Source organism: Aphelocoma coerulescens, chromosome 2 (genome assembly GCF_041296385.1).
Source record: "Aphelocoma coerulescens isolate FSJ_1873_10779 chromosome 2, UR_Acoe_1.0, whole genome shotgun sequence".
NCBI lineage: Eukaryota > Metazoa > Chordata > Aves > Passeriformes > Corvidae > Aphelocoma > Aphelocoma coerulescens.
Window position 1 is genome coordinate 110166634 of NC_091015.1, and position 23807 is coordinate 110190440.

The 23807-nt window shown below is 36.6% G+C and overlaps 1 protein-coding gene across 2 annotated transcripts in view; it reads right to left on the bottom strand.

Moving 5' to 3' along the window:
- DOK6 (docking protein 6) overlaps window positions 1-23807 on the bottom strand; it is a 254684-nt gene that overhangs the window by 138587 nt on the left and 92290 nt on the right. For both annotated transcript variants that reach the window (XM_069005925.1, XM_069005927.1), the window contains exon 2: window positions 21093-21200. In XM_069005925.1, coding sequence (XP_068862026.1) covers window positions 21093-21200 — 108 coding nt within the window. The remainder of the gene's footprint in view (window positions 1-21092; window positions 21201-23807) is intronic.

Here is a 23807-nt window from a genome sequence, read left to right on the forward strand (position 1 = left end):
TGGTCTAATGTGTACTCAGCTGAGGAGAGTAATCATCCCCTGTACTGACTGGCCATGTCCTCCAGGTCCCTGATAACAATATTAGGAGAGGTCCCAGTACAGACCACAGTGGTTCTACACTTGCTACTGACCTCCAAGTAGATTAAAACCCCTTCAACCACGACATTCTGACTAGCTAACCAGCTTTACATCATCTAGACATCCACCCACATAAATGATAATGTTCCAGCTTGGATCTGAGAGTATCATGGGAGAAAATGTGGAAGGCCTTGCTAAAGCTCTTCTCATCACATATCATAGATGGTGATCATATTGGTCAGGTATGATTTACCCTTGGTAAAACCATGCTGCCTTTCCCAAATACAACCATTTCTTTCACATGTCTAGGAATGTATTTTAAGATGATTCACTCCACTGTTCTTCCCATAGGCTGAAGTAAGACTGCCAGAAATTCTCCAGGTTGACCTTTGGTTGACTGCCAGAATTCTCTGTATTCTCCAGGTTAACCTTTTGGCCTTTTTTTGGACACAGGTGCAACATTTGACTCACCATTTGGTTCCTAATCCCTTATAATTTTAACTTTTGTCACGCATTTTCAGGGCTTTGCAAGAATTCATATATTTCACTATTTTTTGGCTTGGGGGAAAGAGAAGGGCTGAATACCACAAATATCACTGTCCCAATAAAGAAATTGCCAAAATGTCTGGATTTTCCTGGATCTATGCATGGTAAATGATCTAATGTGTGAGAGGGCTCTTATGACTCACCCAAAGCACTAATCTCGAGGAAATCCCCCAAAAGGGGAAAGAAAGCATTAGCAGGCAGATGAGAGAACAGACTCTAGAATGCAAAACCTGAGGGAACAATACCAAATCCATAAGCCATTCCTGAATTTTGAAGACACGGAAGGCCCCAAAGTCGGAGATGGAGAACATGCAGATCTACTAGTCTTTCTAAATAAGAAGATATAAGAGCAAAATATTTAAGAGGATTTGGGACCCAAAAAAGTTCAGGTTATTATTAAAGAGAATTAAAAATATAGCTGGCAGTGCAATAGGAAAGGGAAAACACTAATAGGAAGGAAAAGCTCCAGTGATTCTAACACAAGCAATTGATACAGAAAGCGACATTTTCACATGTGTGTGCACGTGTGACAGTGCACACCATACAGAAAAAAGTGCCTTAAATCTTGTTGTATTTAAAAGGGAAAATTTCTCTTTCTGGAATAGCAGAAAAGGAAATAGAATTGCTTTGAATGGTGACAAAAAGGCATATTAAGCCTTCTTCTAGTCTCTGTCATATAGTAGAGATCTATTCTTTTTTGTTAATATTTGAGTGTTACAGATTACTGAAAGATCCTGCAATGCTTAAGATAAGATAATAATGGCAATAGAGCCAAAAAATCTTACATTCCTGGCACTAAAGCTACAAAATTTTCACAGTAATTTTTGTTTGAAACATAAATACAGACATACCTGAGTACACACACCTGGCCATCTGTAAAGATGATTTTTGAGTCACCTTATTGATTGGTACATTAATCCTGCCTTGCTTAATATAGTCACATATGCAACATCCATCACACACTTAGGAATACTGTCAGCACAAAATGCACATACAACAGAATTTTATTTTATTTGCTGGTGGGAATTTAATGTCCGAAAAAGACAATGAAAGCACCACCAAATTCTTATATGCTGCTTTTTGGTACCCATATGAGAGATTAATTTGAACAATATGCAAGGTAAGTGAAGAAAAACAGTCCCAATGCAGGAAGAAAGGGGCTTTGTTTTAAACACATTTTGATTTTTCTTTGTCTCTGGAATCATACCACCTCCCTAGACAGCACAAAACTTCTTATAACTCCAATGTGATGGACAAAGTTACATGACTTGCCTCTTCCAAACTCCTTTTACTTTCTTTAAGACAAAGTTTTTTGAGCCATTCATAGTCTGACACAGGAATCATATCCCACTTGTGTACACCTTTCCACAAAAAAGACCTATTTGAAACCACCATGAGATATTGTGAGACACTTTTCCTTGTCAAAAGCTTTAGTGGTATAACATGGGTGGCCAAAATATTTCTGCCAGTTAATTTTTTTTTTTTAAATAATACCTTTTTCACCGGAATGCTTTGTTTTACAAGAACTGAAGGAAATAGTAATTTTAGTTATAACATCTTGAGGACATAGGAAATGTAGACAGATTTTAGGAAATATAATTTTACTGGGCAAGGCAATAGAAAAAGAAACGAGAATGATTCAGGAACACAAGTTGACACTAACAACTAGAGAGGCCATAATATCAAATAAGCCCCTCATTAATTCTATTGGTTATGTAATTTTCAACATTAAATAGAGATGAATATTTGCTTTCTTGTTCATCTTTTCAAATTGTACAGTCTGCTTCCCTCCATGATCAGAGCAGAAAGACTTTGAAAGTCTATCCTCCCATTGATAGAGAATTAAGTTAATGAAATTCTGAATTCTGGGTTTAATGCCAATGAAGCATGAGTCATTTCTCTACTTGCTGAACATGTACAATTAAAAAATAAACACCTGAGAGCTTATATTATCTTGTATGAAGGGAAAAAAGAACTTCGCCTTGGCAACCAGACTGCTTTATCTCAGGGATTTTTAAAACTGTGGCTTAAATTTTATCTATTATTTTTTGAAAAAACATATAACTAAATAAACCATTTTAAAAGTATCAAAGCTACAGAAAAGACAAAAGGAAAACTTATAAAAATCTTAACTACTTTGAAATAATTTAAAACATCACTTTGCAAGCTTTAGGAAGGTTTTAAAAGACTAATAGAATTGAAAAAAAAAAAGAAAACAGTTCCCCTTTTTTATGAGTAGCACATTAGGTAAATCTACTTTTTAAAGCAAGGAACATTATACCAAAATTTGCTCCCTGTGGTATTATAATGGCCTTGTTGACAAAATTCAGTCTAATACATTGAAAATATTCCTGTTCTTCACAACAACAAAATAGCATTCTGAAACTATCTAGACCACTGACAACCTTGTATCAGTCAGAGAAACATAAAAAAGGGAAAATTTGCTGTGCCATTACATAGACTTTCCACTAAAAAAAAAAAAAGGCATTTTCCTATTGTGGGATTATGCTTTGCCTAAAACAGTCTTAATGCTGAAAATAATACAAACCAACAAAAACTTTGAAAGTCAGTTTTTCTATTTCCTCCATTTGTAACTCTCTAGAACAATATTAACTTCAACAATGAATAAAATCCCTAATACTGCCTGCTCATTGAGAGATCTTGAAAATAGATTTCTTGCCGACTGTTATCCTTTGATTTCTTCCAGGAGATGAAAGAAATCCTTTTTTATTAAGCTATGGTTATGTAGTTTACGATTTTCCACTACTATTAGAACGTTAACTTAGACTTTATTTTCTCTACTAGACATTGGCACTACCATTTAGTGCTGTTCTCCATATGTTGCTCAGTGTGGTATGTGCTAGGGACTCTTAGCACCTGGACCATTTCTCAGTTCTCCTACTCCTCATCAATAATTCCTGCTTCATGTGTCCATCACTCAGCAGCCCACACATACATTTCCTGGTTTGTTGGTTTTTTTTTCTATTCGGTTTCTTGACCTTTTTTTTTAACCAGTCTTTAAAACCACTTTTACTTTTTCTCTAGAAAGACAAATTAACACCAGTTGATGAAAAGATGTGGAAGAGTTACTAAAGTCACATGTTACCAAACTTTGCCAAGGTTTCTTTTTTTTTTAGATTTTTTTCATATTAAACAGGCTTTTCTCTTTCTTGGTGGAGGGAGGGTGGGGCTTGACATAGCTATATCAGAGACATCCAAGTCCTTTGCTTCTCATTGATATTTGATAAAAGGACAGAGGCTTCAAGGGCTGCTAGGTAGGATAACTTCTAGGATTGGTAAAGGCAGCATCTCACGCCTGCAAAATTATACTAGGCTAGGCTTGCATCAGGCTCTCAAGGCTACACATCAGTGTTGGTTACTGTAACTTGGTTCCTCTCACAGTCAGGAATTTGGATCACCCCAAAGATTCCTTGTAAGCACAGATGAAAAGAAATGCACTTCATCTGGAAATAAATTTTTTTGGATGTTTGGATTGTTCACCAAAATGTAAAACTTCTTTACAGATATACATCAAGCACTGAACAAGAATGCAGAAGATCCTACAATAAGTTTTCTGACACTATTGCTTATATATCTTGATCACTCATGAATCATCTAAATATTGCTTCAAGTAATGCAATGCACTTCCTCTCATCATCATTGTTTTTCTTTATCTTGGTCTGGAGATAAGCCCAAAGCTTTAACTTGTTTTGTGTTGGTGTAACATCTCATCTGGAAGAACACCACATTCAGAGCTTCCACTTGCATCCTTTAGTAAATGCTATATAGGAATAATATAGTCCATAATTATCAACATCTGGCAAATACTGTCTAGCCACATCTGGGTGGATCAACCATCCGAAAAATTAATTAGTAAAACATAGAGCAGTATATCAACCTTAAAAAACAAGAGAAGAAACTGAGGACTCCCCTGAAGGAACCAACAGTTAACAAATCTCATGCTATAAGGTCAAAAAGGCGAGAGGATCAGAGGAAGTACTTAGCTTATGCCCTCACCTGGGAAAAAAAATTTTAAAAAATCCTAATTTCCTTGAAGATTTTCCCTGATGTCTTATGATAATAATTTGTAACCTGAGAGGTTCACAGAAACTTGAAGTCACCTTTCTGCATGAATATCCAAAATTTAACACTAATACCAAATTCCTTCAGTTCCCTACTTCCTGCCAGAATGTCCAAGCATTGTCAGAAGTCAGGGTTCTGAGTTACAAGACACACTAAAGGATTGATCTGTATTAGTTTTAGTGCATTTCTGTGCCAAAAGACTTGGAAACCATCCGAAAAATATCTTGATAGATTTCAGAAGTCTAACTCCACTTGTCTCTAGCTACACCAACTGTAATTTAATTTCAGTAAAGTCATGCTGCAGATTTCTAGTAAATAATTCAAGTGCAGGAAAATTACTAATACAAGAAAGTCTTCAGTGGCAGATAGCCATAGCCTAAATCCAAGCAGGACACACAGGTATAGGCAGATGATCAAGGAAATTATTTAGGATTGTTATATGGAAAATAAAATCTCTGAACAGCACACCCAGGCTTTAAAGTGGACAGTTACTTCTGTCTAGCCAGAAGAGATCAGATAACAGATTTCGAGTAAGAAATTTCTGGTCTCTCTAAAAACACTTTAGTCCTTCCCTGTCTATCAACCGAAAGTCTTCTTTTTGAAAGAGCATTTGTTACCTAGGTAAACAACAGGAAATAATTACAAGATCACAATTTCACTATGCTAGCAAAATATTTTATATTATAAAACAGTTACTGTCAATCTTAAAACACCTATCCTATAAAATGTTTGGGTGTTTCATTATCATTTCAGTATCTTAATTATATTCTTAGATATGAAAGGCTATCAAATTCCAAAATACACTTAATTTAAACAAAGGCTCATATTAACTGGGATGCATTGCTTCTTAACAGTAAATGTAATTTTCCTCTTTTCTGATTACTTTCTTTGGAACTACATTTATTTCTCTCAAAGAGAAAGGATTTTAGGAACAATTCAATACACTTTCTCTTTAATCTATCACACTTCGTTATTGACCGACACTGGACATTCATTTGTTTGCTTCTTGTACTAAAAATCTGTTCTAGTCATGCAGCTGAAGAGATAGGATTTCCTTTTGTATGACATGGACATGTAAAGACTGTACATATACAACACATTGTGGGGTCTGGTGCTCAAATTGTACATTTAAATAGATGAGATAACTCTTCCACAATTACAGAAATAATACTTCCAAATCACGTATTATGTTTGCATCCCTATGAAAATTACAATTCCACAGCAAATAAGAAAGGAGGTCCAAAAGGGAAGAAAACCACAAAAATAATGAATAAAATCTAAAGTGCCCCATTCTGGGTTATATCCTATTTGAATTCTTCCAAACATATGCCTCCCATATGAAACTGGGAAGGAAATGATTCCACAATTCCATCTACTGAATGTTATTTCCACTGTGCAGTCCTGGAAATTGCCTGGGCAGAGGAAAAGGTCTGAATTTACATAAATAGGTTTCTGTTTTGCATTGCACACTACCTTCCTGTCATTTAAGTTCTAACTAGAAAAAATAGAAGCAGAAGAGAGAGCTATGAAATGCAATCATTTATCCTCTTATTTCTTAATAATGGCCCACATACTACCATCTGTTGTGCAATACTATGCAAGCAGTAATGTGACAGAGCAAAAGCCAACACTGGGGCAAGGAGCAGGGACTCCAGTGAGTGACGCCCACACAGTAAAGAACCACGTCAAAGCAGAAACAGCACGGCAACAATAAGAGAGTGATATAAAAAGCAAGGGCCATGTTAACTATCACAGCAAGAAAAGGGCAAAGGAGGCACCAATATGCTGCTTCCAGTCTGCAAAAGGAGAACAGGAGATGCTGTCTCATTACAGATCAAAGGACCACAGACAGGATCTCAAAGCATCTAAACACCTGCCTCCAGCTCAGCTTTCAGTCATACTATCTGCAGTTAGCAGTGGCTCCTTCGATGTTGCTAAATCCAATTGCCACAGAGTAGAAGTTTTGTTACAGCTTTGGATGGAGCTGGATGTGATTTGGGCTCTTAAGAAAAGGCAGTGTGCTGCCTGAAAAGCATGAAGACCTTTGGGACTGGGGAAATGTCTGCATCAACAGAAGCACAGATCATACATCAAAGGAAGCACCTTATTTTTTTACCTCAGCATTCATTAGATCATATCTATAATGCTCTGCCCAGTTTTGGGAATCCAATGAAATTGATATGACAAAGTGAGCTCAGCAGAGTGTCCCCAGGACACCTAGAGCTGGACCACTTGCCCTGTGGGGCGGAGAGGTTGAGGGAAGTAGCTGCCCCATCCTGCAGCAAGGGATGGCTTTGGGGGCATCTAACTGCATCCCCCCCAGGGCTGGGAGGGCGGTTATCCAGGAAACAGAGCCAGGCTCTTTGCAGCTGTGGAGGAAGATGGACAACGGGCATAAACTGAGGCACGAGATGCTCAGGCTGCATATGGAAAGCAATGTTTTCACCATGAAGACAGTCCAGCAGTAGGACAGGCAGCTCAGGGAGGCTCTGCAAACTCCATCCCTGGAGACTCAACTGGACATTGCCCCAGTAGGAGCTGGACAAGAGAACTCTTCAGGTCCATTCACATAAGAAATAACTTAAGTCTAAAAAATGGATGCTAACAGACCTGCAAGGATATCTGGACCTTTGTGAGTTTGCGCAAGCCCTCAGGGGATTAGGCCATTCAGAGTATTTAAGATGGAACACATTTCTGTGACATCAGCATATACTGCACAAAACCAGCAATCAACAATAAGATGAGGGGATGCAAGAGACTGGAAAACAACACTTAAGCTAAAAATGTACTAAGAGGCAGAAAAAAAAAAGAAAAAAAACCTGTTTCATGAAAGAATAGCAATTCTTAAACCACAAGATTACAAGAGGAACATAACAAGGGAGAAGAGAAATCCCAAGATCAGAGAAGTGAAAGAATGGATCATAAAAGAGTGAAAACAATTCAGAAAGAGAACAGAAGAGTTTTCCCCATCTCTGCACATGGATTTACCCTTGGAATATGAGTTGTTATGGTAACAACACTCCAGGATTTTTGCCAAGGAGTGGAACATCAACCTCCACATTGTGCCTCTAGGGCAGGTCTCTGGCTACTATTTCAGAGGAGTAAGAAACTTCTACCAAGTAAATGTTCATTCCTCTAAATACTAAATGGAAACCACGCCTATAACAGCAGTAAGAATCTTGTCTGCTGACTGAAAAAGTACATAATAAAAATAAAAAACCAAAAAGGGGCAGAATTAATGAATACATTAAAAATAAATCAGGCTAAGTATAACACAGTAATGTCAGGGCAAAAAAAGAAAAATTTGATGAGAAGAAATATGTGTAGATCTGATAGTAGAAGGATGACTAATAATTCCTTCTTACCCTCCAGATAAAATTGAGATTTAAAAAATGAGTAAGTGTGAATTTTTCAGCATTTTTGGAAAATGTAGATGACTGACATTATGCAAATTTAGACTGAATACAAAATAAAATAACAATTTTAATTTCTCACAATTTAAATAAATGCAAGAGAAAGAGAAATTATTACTATTTACAACTCTCTCCATTCTTTAAGTCTTTACTATTTCTAAGTATTAGTATATCTGACTTTCATATGGGCTACAACCTGGGTACCCAGTTTCATGCTGTACTATAACTGATCACTTACCACATAAGCAGTTACAAACTCTTTATTTTGTCTCAATGAACTCTAAAAAAATTAAGGATGGAAAACAGTCTTCCTCGACTAGCTGTTGTTATGCCACTTTAAATGCTAAATTGGTTGACAGTGTTGGTAAATCAAACCTAGCAGGGCAGAGTAAGTATATTAAAGTCATATCAGCTGCCTTTACTAGGCAAAGATGTAAGGATTTTTCCAAGCTAAGTTACTTTCTCTCAAGCCGTGCTGCTGTAATACTGTCAGGACTGAGCTGCTGCCTAACCCATAAAATCAACCAGCCTACTGGGATTATTCTGGTTCTGGCTGGTAGCCTGGTGATTGAAAGCGATAGTTAAAATCTGATCAGTTCATGTGCACGTGGACCTATTCCTTTAACAAACATTTTAATTAGGATTTTTAAATACATATTGAAAAAAATGCATTCACACCTCACGAGGTATTTCTACAGACAGTCATTTGCAGAACAAAAATCCCAGTTCTCCTTAATCCCATTTCCTGGCTATCCTAAAGTTCCTTTGAAATATGTTTTCCAATCTAACCTTTCAATTTGAAGAGCAATCTGAATAGCAGGCTACTGTGTATGCATTAAAATAAAAGGCGAAAAATACAGCCTCCTGTAAAAGTGAGTGTTAACAAAATTTAAACTAATGCCTTAATACTAAAACAATATAAATTTTCTAATTTGTAACCCAGGTGCACACTTGAAAAATAACACTGTGCTAGAGAGACATCAGAGGGGGAAGATGATTCACAACTCAAATAAAATGGGTTTCACAATTATCCTTTCAAATTTCATCTGCAATTAAAAGAAAAAGGCTTTCAATATCAAACTTCTTGCTAGAGTTACTAGACATGCAAACAATATTAATGAAATATTTCACTATGAACATTAGGTCATTAGACGAGTGTTAATATCCTTGTGAGGTGACTAAAATATGCTGGATAGTTAAAAACCATTTCCAGTTTTCAGAGTTTTCACTTTTAACATTCCCAATGTACAGGATTATGTCCAGATCTGTTCTATTTTTGACCCAAAGGTATCAGCTAATTAAAAGGAATATGTTACTGGTTTTTGAGTAGAAAGAAAAGGAAGAACATACTTTTCCAAAACTTCCTTTAAATTTTTCTCTCGGTTTACTTAAATCAGCTGACTTGCAACAATTTCCATAATTATCTCGTTAGATCAGCTCAATTAAAAATAAGTGTTTATTAACACAGACTAAATTTGAAAACAAATCACTTACATGCAGTAAGTGATGTATATATATAATTCTTCCTGCTAAACTGCAAGTTAAAACCCTAACCACAAAATCTCTCCCTGCATTGAAAAACTGGGTCAGGAGTGTTAGAGGATTCAAGTAACTGTAGGCTTTCAATGCACATAAATTATTAGATCTGTATCCATGCTGTACATAACGCCAGTGGCTGAGCCCCAGGTGTAATTCCCCTTCCTATCCCTTTCAATCTGTGAAAGCCTATAACTTCAGCTGTAGCTCCCTTCAGCTTGAAACCATGGGGGAGATTGGGGTCAGAATCAGGCAACAAAGGCTGGCTTACCTCTAACATAACACTCACAGGGGGAAAATATCACAGCTGATAACAAACTCATGATGCCGATGTTAAGGACCTTTCAGACGCTGAGTATCTACTGAACTATCAAGAGGTATATTCAGAAAAAAAAAATTGCATTAGCCAGGATAAGAGATGAGACATCCTTGTCTTTGCATTCCCTATTCTTGGCTTTCTCACCTTATGCCAAAGGGGAGGAATAAACACACACAAGTGCAGGACTCAGCTGGGGGGCTCAGACACAACTGCTGGCCATGGACAACAGCAAGTGGTGCAAGCCCATGTGTGTGCATCTAAAAGCACAGCCACAGACATATCCACCAGCCTACAGTGTTTGGTTGCCTTGCTTTTAGAAAACATTAAAACAATAAATACATACCCACCACAAAAGTAGTATTATTTGGAAAACTTTTCTCCCCATTGATTTTTAAAGGCTGTAAATACACCTCAGTGTCTTTAAAAATGTGCCAATCCAACAATGCTAAAATGGTCATTTTGGTGCTGTTCTTAAATTTAAACATATAATATAGGCATTTCAGATATTCTGAAGAAGTATTAATAGTGGCAGATTACCTATGAGATCCCAGGATGCTCATCAGAAAAAACAACTAGATGAAAAACTACCAGGTATAGAGGGAAGATAAATGAGTTTAGTTTAATCTAAATTCAGCCCATGCCTGTACATGTGTGTGTACACACACACTCAAAGTGGCCTAGACTTCTTCAGGAGAAAAATGTGAAAGAGAGAAAAATGCAATAGAGAGAACCTGAGGTAAAAGAAAAAAAAGAAAATTGTGAGAGTGCAGCAATTTGCAAGAGAAGAAAAGGAATGATTCTAAACAGAAATGTAACCCTTCTTTTAGGATTAGTTTAAAATAGTTTTAATTTTTTACAAAATTTTTGAAATGTTTTCATTTTATTTGTTTCTAAAATTAGCTGAAATTTGTTAGCTGATAATTTGAAAATTCTTTTAGCTTAATTGTCATTGGGGATAAATTAATTTTGAGTATCTATTATGACAATTACATACAGCTACATTTTCAACTCTAATGCATTTTTAATAACCTTCATCAGCCAGTGATTTGAATTTCAAATCTCCTTCTAAGAAGAAGTAAAAATTAGATAGTTTTGTGCTAATCTTCATAATAAATTGCTCTTTATTTACGTTGCAAAGCCTCCCTAACTCCAACTAAATCAAAACCTTAAATGAAACTTAGTACTCATAAGACTTATTATATTTCATCTCCCTTTATTAAGAGAAAGCAAATTACAGAGGCAAACCTGTTGGCCCTCCCTCATACACCATAACCTGCTGTTTGTACCTGTCTGCCTCCTTTTATAGCTACTGCACAAGGGTCCACGCCTCTTCCCATTTCCACAGCAATATGGTAACCATTCCCCAGCAACACAGACACATAATTCAGACTAGCTTCAAGGGAAAGTGTTGTCATTAGGAAAAAAAAAAGTAAAATCCTCACATAACATTTTTTTTACTAGTGTTATAAACTGCACTCTAAAAAATCTAGTCTTTAACTTTCATCATGACCTTTTATTATTTATGTAGTATACCTACTTTTGACACTTGAATAGTGAAAATACATGCACAAAATATTGGAAAAAATACAATTGCAGAGTTGAGTGCTGAAGGCTAGGAAAGGAAGACCTCAATATTACTTTGATTACTAGTTCCATAAACCTAGTTTACCATTTTCCTGTTGTTTATGGCAGTGGGCCCCACTGGGTCTGATTTATGGCCTTCCTACCCTTTATCTTATGACATATAAATACCTTTATGTTTATTGGCACCTATTCTATACATCTTATGACACACATTATCGTAAATATATGATTGCATTTGAGTTTCCATAACTGTTTTTCACCACAGACAGAATAAATGGTGAATACCATTCTGCTAAGTAGAGGCTTTATAAATTTGTTTGACTGTCATAAATTCATAATGTTTTTCTGACTTAATGGTATAGCCTGACTTCTCTCAGGGTTCTGTACTGGTCATCATACAAGTATATTTCACACAGATGGTTTCACTAATATTAATTTTCTTTTACATCTTCCTTGCTTCTGAGATGTGTGGATTATATTGGCAGGGAAGAAACAAGGAATTGCATGGTGAAAACAAATGAAAGTCAAAAATAGGTCCTTTAAACTTTTGATTTGAGTTTAAGATATCCAGATTCCACTTTTCACTTGCATTAAAAAGGAGAGTTTGGTTAGGGCAACTCTCTTTTATATGCTAGCTCAATCCTTTCCTCTTGATTTCCCCCGAAGGACCAATGAGGATGTGCTTCAGAGACCTTAATTCCAGTCTCTCCCCTCCTAAGTGCCTATCCCCCAGCTCCACTGGGGTCCCTGCTACTGAAACCCTCTCTTCCAAGCACAGGATCTTCTTATTTCGGCACTGGCCTCTCCGGGGCCATGTCTGAGAAGTGAACACCTCCCAGCTGCTGGAACAAATGAGGAAGTGTTATTGGAGAACAATTTACTTGGGTGTAAAAACCTGAACAATCCCTCCTTGCTTTCTGTTAATGTGCATCTGTCCTGCTGCACAGACTTTCTTTACCAGGTATACTTGAGCTGAAGAGACAGACCATGTCCATGGTCTTTGCTTCCTTGTTCACCTCCCTCTCATTTTTGGGATTGTTATCTCTGCACCAGTCTCCCTGACTTTGTGCAGTCAATTAAAATAGATTTATTACTTTTAGTAATATATATTTTCTTCAAAATCTTCCTATCCCATTCTTTGCTTCAGCATTTCTCATATAATTATTTGAGCAGCCAGCTTTCCATCAACCTTGGTGTTTCTTACAGCTATCCAAAGGATAAGATGCTCTCACAGAGTGACGGAACACTTATTCCTTTATTTTCCTCCCATGCTCTAAGATTTGGTCTATTTCTTCTCTTAAGTTTTAATTCAACAATTTTCCTTTCCATATGACCAAGTGCCAGAGGATACACATACAGAGAATCACTCCACGATCTCACCTCAAACACCTGTCTCTGTTCTAGTCTATAAAAATGACAAGTAGATCCCACAGTGAATACCAGTCTTTAGCACTGAAAGAACAGGGGGAAACATATTTCATTACTCAAGAGAGAAAATAATCTGAATTTCCATCACATTCAAAGCCTTACAGATGACATGAAACATTTTAGCTGTCAAGGTCAGAAGTTTTTCTAAAAAATATGAACAAAATACAGGTTTGCAAGGCTTTAAACTTGGCCAAAACATGGCTAGATTTCCATGGCAAAAGCAGAATATACATAACTGACACATAGACAACAATATGCTCTACTGTAAAGCAATAACACTAGAGCAGTTCAAAGAAAATTCTCCTGAGACAGTTTTAAGAGACACTAGGAAGATTAAGCATACTTTTTCCATCACTGAAATATACTCAGGAGAGGGCAAGACCAGTTTGACACAATACATGCAGGACAGGGATATATCACGAGCTAGTAGCAACTTTAGTGACACATACTTCATAGCTCACACAAAAGTCTGTGTTGGATGGAACCCCTGGAGATCATCTGATCCACCTTGAAAGCAGTGGCTTCAGTCAGGTTACACAGGGCCTTGCTGAACTAGGTCTTCAAGATTTCCAGTGAGGAAATACTGACCTCTCTGCTTAGCCTGCTCTCATGTTTAGTTGTTCTAAACAGTTGGCTATTCTTTTTTTATTCCTTATATCAAGCTAATTTCTCTGCTCATTGCCTCTTGTCCTTCCCCTGAGCATCCTTGAGAACACCTCAGTCACCTTATCAAGATTGGAAGGCTGTGATAAGTTGCCCCCAGGCCTTCTTTCCTCACTAGTGCAAATCTAGTTCCTTCAGTCTTGCCCCAGGTTGTCCAGCCTCCAAGTTCCTCACTGACACTCTCTGGGGATTTTCCTGTCTTGAATAGAGCAGTGAGGGGACCACAGTGAGCAGAATTAGGCACAATATTACAGGTCTGGCTCAGTACAGAGAAGCCTTCCAGGCTGAGAGTCCTCATGCTGCTGCCCATACTCCTCCTGAGGCTTTCCAGGACATGGTTTGCCTTCATTGCTGCTGCACAGCTGGCTCAGCTCAGCTCACCGCCCAACAAGATCCTTGGGGCCTTTCCAGGAGAGCTGCACTCCAGACATTCAGTTCCCAGCCTCTTTTATTGCTTTGGTTATCAGGCCGTGGGTGCAGGACTTCTTGTTTAGCTTTCTAGAGGTCACGAAGCCTCCAGTCCTGGAGATATTCAAAACACAACTGGACATGGCCATGAGCAATGTGATCTGACTGATGCTGCTTTCAGCAGGGGATTGAACTAGATGGCTCCAGAGGTCCTGAATTGTTCTAGGGTTCAATGACATTTTGGAAGTTTTACATTATCTTTTTTTTCTCCTCCTGCTGAAATGTTTAAAAGTTCCTCTCCTATCCAATATTATTTTTTCCATGAAAAAGGTTTGGTCTTCCAGCTCCTTTTAATACTTAATATAACGGAAATACAGGCTTCTATTTAAACAGTTGATTTGCAAGAGCAGAGTGTCCTTTTTGCTGCCAAATTGTACACACACTCAACTACTACTATGAATTTACTGTAATAAAGTGTACATGGATCTTCATATAAGAACCACCACTAAGAGGTCTTGGTGTTGCTTTGTGTTACAAGTAGGGATTATCTTTTCCTACTGTTATTTCCCTCTTTGATACTTAGATTCAGCCACTGATGTCACTTTTGAGGAATTCAACACCACACATTGACACTGCTTCTTTATTTAACCTGTGAATTTACACTTCAAATTAATATACTTCAAATTAATACACAAATTAATACATCTTAAAGGTTTAGATGGATGAATGCATACAGGAAGGGACTCATAGGATAACTTATGCATTTTAGGTTCATATGTGTAGGACCTCGAAATCCTGTCAACATGCTCAACTTGTAGATTTCTTTATTACATTGTTAAGGAAAGAAGATGTTATTGCCTTAATACAATCTTTGTCAAAAAAGATTTTGCTTTATTAGTTTGTATGCTGCCCTTTGATGTGCTCAGACTCTCTTAATAGCTTTATTACCAGCACAGCTCCAATTATTCCTGCAATTTGCTTTCTGGTACACAGAATGCTTGCTTTGAACAGCCATGTTGTTCAAATACTTCAATATTTTAAGAGGCATCTGATAATTACTGCAAATCTTTTTGTTTGGTGTACAGAACTATAGCAATTTTGCCAACAGTTATTCATTTAAATAGGGTTAATTGTAATCTCGTTGGCTACATAACAGCAGCCTATGGAAGCAATGTCCTTCATAACCTTCCCATACCAGCCACATGATTTTGCTAGAAGATACTACTTGAAAGTGCTGTAAACAAATATTTGAAGATAATTACACATCAAAATGAGGAAAAAAAGGATATAGTTTTCAGGAAGATTTAGTTATCTCTGCTTTGGAAGACATGGCAAAATAGGGATGTAAAAACCACAGAAAGTACATTTGGGCACCTCCTTCAACCTCAAAGAGCAAAGAATTACAAAAAGCAATTGCTAAATTCTCAATTATTTGCAGGTAGAAACTTGCAATATATTATTCAAAAGTAACATAGTCACACACACATTCAGTGGGTTCATAAGAAAATACTACATTGAGGTCACCATTTTGAATTTTTTTGAAAGAAGTTTTGGGAAAAAAAAAATTACCATACTTTTAAAGAACAAGGGTAAGGGGAGAAGAGGGAAAGGAAGAAGTGTTCGAAATCTGGGGTGGTTTTCAAAGCAAACAACATCTGTGAATGTGACTAGATCTTCATAAGGTATTCCTATTTAGCCTTCATCAAATACGAATTGTTGAGTGCATTTAACCAGATGAGAACATAAAGACTTATTGAGGAACTATAGATCAACTAACAAATAGTAGAAGCAGATTGGTCAAAAGAGCAAAACCAGGGAGGTTTGAATTTGAGATTTTGAAAAACAGACAGCATAACAATTATACCAAGAAAAAAAACTGCAGAAGGGGAATTCAAATAATAAATTTAGAGGCAAATCAAGTGTTTTAATATATCTTATAACAAAAATCACAAGAATTAACCCTAACACATTTTGATGGCTGTTTGTTCACCTTTCTTTTTAAGAACAGCTTTGCAGCTGAGAAACAATGCAATATCATGAGAAATAACGTCAGATTATAGAAGTCCATAAGGAGACTTCTGATTTGTAGTGAACATGAGTAACATAAGAGTCTGAAATACTCCACAATAAAGCAGGACTCTTGGACTAAACTGGACTAAGCAGTAGGCTAGTTCACATCTCTTTAGCAATAAGAATCTTTATTTAGGCAACCTGGCTGTGGCAGAGAACACCAAGGAAAAGAACAAACCAGAACAACCCACAGGTAACTAGGTGGAAAAAAAGAGAGAGAAGCTCTTATAATGATTATGATAATGCTGCCATATATAAGTATTTTTACTTTTCATTTCAGGGCTGTAATCATATTTGAGAATTGTATGAGCTACCACATATATGACCGTGTCAAAATTCCGTGGTTTCCAAAGTTATCAGGAATTCACTTACCCTGAATAAGCACCTCATGGTTTAAGGTTGTCTCAGTTAGCGACTAGGAACTGTGCTGTTGAATAATAAGTATCTTATTGTTCCTGAATACCATGCTCTTAACCACAAAGAGAACCTGTCCCCTCCTTCCTCTTACCAAACAGGACTATCTGGCTGTGTGCTTGTGAGCACATGTGGACAGGAGACCTTAATGCCAAGAAGTGTTCAAGAAGCTGCTGTAGCAGATGTAAGAGCTTGCCATAAATCATTGGGATTGCATTCCACAAGTTTCCTCAGGACAATCAACCTGAGAAAGAAAATTGTAAGGTATCTCCTATTGTGTGGCTCTGGCCACAAGTTTAATCCAGTAAATTACAGTTAAAAGGCTACTGCTGCTCTTTTTCTTGATTATTATCTATTTTTGGGGACACATATTATATAATGTGCTTAACACCATCTGTCCCATATACATTTTTGACTATCAGAAGTCATTACTAAAATGTTTTGCAATTTATTTCCTTTTGCATTTGCAGATTTATATAAAGCACATCATAATCGAACATAATGACAGGAAAAACAACATAAATCTAAAAATCTTATCCTACTTTAATCTTGCTAGCTTAAAACTCAAAACCTTAGAGATAGCTGTTGTTTACACAATCTTAACAGAACAATCTCTCATATTAGGGGGATTAAATCAGCAAGTCTTGATCTCTATGCTAGATATCAGCTATTTATTTATTTGAAGGGTAAGCACACTAGCACTGACAGATTCAAGTTTGTCTTGCTCCAAGACAGCTATACCTCCAACCCACAACACCTTCACTTTATGTGAAGGCTATTTAACTTATAAGTGAAGAGGAAGCATGCATGAATGGAACTGGAAATTTTACAAAGAATGGAAGAATCCTCATTTTGGTATTTATGGACTACCATTAGTAATTCAGCTATATCATCCTTAAGTGGCATTTGGGCTCTTGAGTAACTCTGTTCTCTGTGTAGCTGGGCCTGAAGTACCTATGATCAAGTTTATAACACAAAGACATGTCTAAAGAACCCTCCCTCACATACCCACACCAGAGCATGTCACTTTTCCCTACAGTAAACCCCAATGTGAAAGTGCTTATTTCTCTTTCTTGCACATTTGCTTCATACTCTGGGGTCTGTGGCAAGGTTTTTGATCCTGATGGGTCAGAATCTATTCTGGTTAGTTGCTCTTCAAGCCCTACTTTGCTCTTTCTAATTCTGCTTTCAGAATTAATTGGCCAGCTGTGTAATGCTTTTTCTCATTCATTTGGATACACTCCAGGTTTGGACGTTTGATCTCTCATTTCTAGTAATCTCCATGTTGCTACTTAACCATGCTGACCTTCTGCAATGCTCCTGAAAGCGTCTCCTAATGGGTTACAGGCACTGGTACTGCCTGATCCGTATATCTCCAAAGCATAAAATATTCAGTTTTTATATACCTTATATCTTCTATTACAGAAATAAGAAATCTTTTTTATTTATGCTCTCTTTTAAGTTGGTAAAGCTGTGGTGTCTGTTTTTGGTCTTTTCTGACAGTGTAGGGGTGGCTACCAAGAACATACCCACCACTGGCATGGATGCAGAGGTACTGCTATTTTATCCTGTCTTTAGAGGGAGCAATGGGAGTCAACACAGCTGTTCTGCACAACCTCTGCAATGAATGTTCAAGGGAAAACAGAACAGCTAAGAGATAAACTTACCTGAGCAAGAGTGCAATGATCTAAATTTACAGTAATGAGAAATTTTAATTTGATACCAGAAACTGCAATGAACACATGAGGTCACGTTTTGGCTAATGAATGTAATATGCACTGTTGCTGTCAGGTGGCACTTGTCTAGGACTAATGCCATTACTGTTATTTATAGTAAGAAAATTACTAGTAAAAAAAACCCAACACCACAGCAATGCATGACAGCAATTTACAGAATTACAGAATAGCAAACAAACCCATGCATAGGCTGGATACTGAGCAGGGGGAGGGGAATGATTTTTCTAAAGAGGACAGCTTTTTTACTCATTAATGACTATTTATTTAGCATATGTAAACCAGAAAATCGCTATTTTTATTTGTCTAAACTTTGTGTTAGCAGTTCTGGGTTTTTTCTTTTGTTTAGCCCCTTCTATAAATTACACTGCCCAGTACACAAGTTTATTAAGTAAGTAGGGGAGATATATAGTCATCTAGGTAAAATACTTTAAAGAGGAATTTCATTTAAGCCTCATTTCAAGCTCAAACATGGAAAAGTGGAGACCTTGATGAGTTACTTATATCAGGGTACTGTTTGCAATCCTGAATATTGATTTGAACACAGATGAATCAAAGATATTAATTTTTGCTATATCTCCACTTGAGATGTAAAATTTTCTTCTATATCTCTGCATAAGAAAGCTAAAAAAAATTGCACAATAAAATCTAACTCTGTGCTACTGCTAGGCCTTCTCCCAAGGTAACCTAGACGATCCTAAAGTCTAAAGGACATAAGTTCCTAGAGAAACACAGTGCATTCTGAGTACTCCTCTACACCAACCCCTTCTACTACTTAGAAAGAAATTGTACAGGGAAAAGGATCTCAGGGTTGATATATATAGCCTTATATGAACACTAGTGAATGAGCGGAGCCTTTTGTCCCTTTATGCACGTTGTCCTTTCATAAGGAGTCAGGCTTGCAACTTATATTTAATTCTTTCTTTAAAAAGCACCAAATCTCAGTTCTTCAATATTTAATATTTTTTTTTCATTGATTCTCAGTGTTCAGAGTTAATCTTCAACTTTTCGTACCATATGCCCTCTTTATATTCTGTGATTGAGAAAGGAAATGGACAATTTCAAAACAGGGCTACTAGTTTGCACTGACTAGAGATAAATATGCATTTTGAACAACTTCAAAATATAACAAACCAATAAACAGCTCTAGAAAAGAAAGAAAGAAAATCACAGTATTTTCATCCAATATGAGCAATCAAATAACTAAATTTGATCCTATAATAACCTGCACAGTTCCCTCAATAGTCATTCTCGATGACTATTCACAACTCATGCACATCTACTTCACCACTATTTTATTTATCAGAATGGAGGCAATTGAGAATAATCACTATGAAATAATAAAATATCCTTGGAAAAAAAATCAAGCCAGAGAATAAGATTCTGGGTTTCTATTTTGTGATAAAATACCCTCAGAAATGATTTCATGGCTTAACTTGAAAATGGGTATAATCCAAGTGAACAGATACAATTCCTCTTTCTCTACAGCCAGAAACACATTAGCCTTTTAAATAGGAAAGACTATCCATTTCTTTCTCTTTCCATCCTATCCTCATGGAATGGAATAAGAGGGGAAAATCCAGATGAAAAAGAGCAACACCCCTCTTTTCCATTTGCAAAGGGCAACTCTTCCATCAATACTGCAACAGCTGCATCTGTATCTATGTTACTTTCTGAGCTTCTCAACACATTATTTTTTCTACAGTGATGACTGTTGACAAGCAACATGTAAAGTCTTTCTGAGTCCTTTTACACATTAGGTATGCTATAGGCGTAACAGGCTCAAAAAAGAATTAAAAAAAAAAAAAAAAACAACACAAAAACTTCCCCAAAGCCTTGCAAAAAAGCTGTGGCCACATCAGAAGCCCACGTTGGAGCAGGCTCCTGGCCTGTGGACCCACGGAGAGAGGAGCTCATGCTGGAGATGCTTTGCTGGCAGGACTTGTGTCCCCACAGGGGACCCACAGTAGAACAGTCTGGCTACTGGAACCTGAAGGCCAATTTGTAGTTCTATGGTAAAAATATCACACCTGCCTTCAAGAGATCTAGGCTTACATTAACACCTTTTCACTGCTTGCTGTGTGGCACTTGGTTAAGTCATCCTTATGTTTCAACTTGACAGGTTTAATGGAATATCTAACATTGATATGGCATAAAGCTAACAGTGACTTGAGAGAAGATAATAGGACAAGCACAGATCTCTGCCCTGTTTTAGGCTTAGCCAGCATCAAGTCAACTGACAGCCTTGGAGGGGCTGGTAATAGTAACTTACGAGACAGAAGGAAGAACTCAGGCTCAGATATCTTGTTTCCCATCACAGAAGTGTGAGAGATAGAGAAAGCAGGGAGTATCTCATTCAGTGAATCCTGATTTTTTACTGTTAAAAATCCTTTTTGTTGACAGAGCTTGTAAATCCTGAGTTCTGGGAAAAACCTTACACATTCAAAGAGTGTCACCATTACAACTGAGGTATGTAGCATTTTCAGAATTTGTTTAATACTTAGCTAACAACTACTGATTAAACATTTGAATAGGCAGCCAATTTTACACACTTCCAAATTACGAGTGTTTAAATAAAAAAATATTCTGTTGCTTCACACACATTAAGGGTTTTGTGCTCATCTGGAAAAAAACAGTGTGATATTTCACCTGCATCACTGAGACTTACGGATGTTTTACTGTGCTTTTATTGCCAGGATTAGGTTTTCAACAAGACTCACTGTATTGTTTGCAAACCAGACACATCAAGAACACACTTTTCCCAAGGAAGAGTGATAAACAGGCAATGCTTCAGTTCACGAGAAAGGCATGACTTACCTTGTGAAAGTTCCTGAAATATGCTGCCTTCTCATCTGGAAATTTTTCTAGCCTCCTGGGTCCTTTACTGGAAGCCTTCTTGAAAACCAACCAACAACGCCTAAAAATCTGTGAACAAAATCAGGGGATTCTATTAGTTTTTCTTTAAAGGTGGACAGTATCACAAATGCATTCAGTTACAGAATTGACTTAGAAAGAAATTTTAAAATGACAGTGTTCTACTTTAAGAGTCTGGAAAATCCTGAGAGCATCAATTATTTCTACACAAGTATACCAATTTGTCAATTTATGCATTTTGATTGCCAATCCTTTGTAAACTTCTTTGCTTCAATTTCTGTAATCACTGCTAAAACTGACAATTCCCGAGATGCAAGTAAATCCATGAACTTTGAATATGAAAAGCATTGTAAGACTGTCATTAGAGGAAGTTCTTAAAAAATCACGCATTTCTAGCTTTCACGTTTGTCTATCCTCCTTTTCTATGAAAGGATTGACGCCATTGAGAAACATCCATTGCAGCTTTTAACAGAAAACAGTCATCACCTTTAGCATCATTGTGCACACAGAAAAGAAAACACAAGGTTGAAATAAGAACTAATGTGGCCATTTCTGGTTAACAACATCTAGTTCTCTCAGTTCAATAACAAACTTTCTAAGGAAAAACTATGCAGATTAGTAAATTTTGGGAACATGTAGTGAAAACTAAAATCCTCCTGAAAATTTTAATGAGAAACACGCTAGATTTTGCTTAGAAAGCATTGTTAAACAACAAGGCAGCAAGAGTACTTTATTAGACTACCTACCAAGCATTCTGATCATATTGCCATAACCAGAATTTTAAAATAAGAATTAAATTATCAAATAATCATACACTTGCAGTTCAAAGAGAAGATGATTAATGATAATCCTCTAGACTATATTATGCAAATAAGAGATTAGATATCAATCTAGTTTTATAATCTGTGGCAGCAGTTCACTTCATGCTTCTCTCCAGTGCTTGGACACCTCTATAAACAATACCATATGAAATTTTATGTTATTAATTCAAGAATGCATTGAAAAAAGTCCCAAACACAATACTAGTTAATGATTCCACTGGCCATACATGAAGAGCCTTAATTCAGTACAAATTCTCCAAAATTTAATGACACAGCACAAGAAATACAGTATTATTAAATTTGGATCAACCATATCTCCCATTACAAAAAAAAGCCAGATAATTAAAAAATACTAAGGAAATATAAGCAGGCAGGATTTTCCCCTCAGTCTGTTGTCTGAGTACAAGGAGAAAATGTAGTGTCATTAAAATAATTAATCCTAATTAACCACATTATGACATAATACTACTGACACTATCCTGTTGGCACTATCTAAGATGAATGTTATCTGTCAAAATTAGTGTCTTCTTTTAAAGAATTACCATTGGGCGACTCTATCAATATGTTTAGTTATCAAGAGTTTTAGAAGAAAACATGGAATGTAATTAAATCCTTTGCAAGTATACTCCTTACAAACAACACAATTTTTAGGCTTTTTCTACTAAGGTTGTAAAGCGGCAACTGTACAACTGTACTTTCTATCTCAGAAATTACTTCACCTATCCTGAGGGAAAGCAAAGACAATATCATACTTCCTGAAAAAAAAATGACATTACACTTTGGGACATCATAAACCATCTTTATTAGATAGTACTTTCTTCAAATAACATCTTGGCAGTGCTGGAACTTGACTTTACCAAAACTACAGCACTGCTCCCACAGTTATTTCTTGATTAAACATATTAACTCTACACAATTTTATTGTGTGAAAAGCTCCACACACAAAGATATGGAATATTCATACTATTTTGATCTTACAAAAAACTGTCCAAAAGGGACATATTTATTCATTTAATGAAAGTGTCACTTTTGATAATACTCCTGGCTCTTCTGGGATCTTGGGTGGTTTTCTTAGTCTATGTGTAGTTTCAGTTCATTCCTCTTCCTCTAAGGAAAGCCTTTTCCTAGGAAGTTCTTTATCAAGGTAAAAACCACTAGCATAATTTCAAATGTTTTCTTGATTTCCTTATTTTCATTTTGTGCCTTTAATGTCTTGCAGTCCTCAAAAATTTCTCTTTAGAAAAGCCAGACCAACCCATGTCATCATCTGTGGTGGTAGGTTTTAGCATAGCCATGAAATCTGTATTTTACAGATGACCTTTTGACAGCTGGTGATAATGAAACAGGTATTTTGTGTTAATTAACAGAACTTCTTCAAAGTTTGGTGGAGGGGTTTCTGTTTGTTTGTTTGTTTGTTTTAAATATATTTTTATATGTGTTTATATGTATATATGGGACAGTCATATTTTGTTGCAATGCGAAGTATCGGTTAGATCCAGTATGTTAGAAATATCCCTAAAAAAGGACATCACAGTCAAGGAGTCAGATCTCTCCCTGTGAGGATGAGAACATTTTCTAGATCAAAGGTCATCTACTGCAGACTCCAAAGCCCTTCCTTTAGTGACAAATGAGCAGGTTTTCCTAAATGACGGCTTCAGTCTTTTTTTCACTGGATATCAATTTGGGACAGTGTGAAAGTGAATTTGAGGGTTTGCAGATAAGCTGATGAAATTCTAGAGGAAGGGTTTGACCTCCTTACTACTGGGAACTACCATCAAATACTAGGGCTTGATGCTAGTTATCTTTAAGGATGCTCCTCATCAGGCCATTTCAAAAA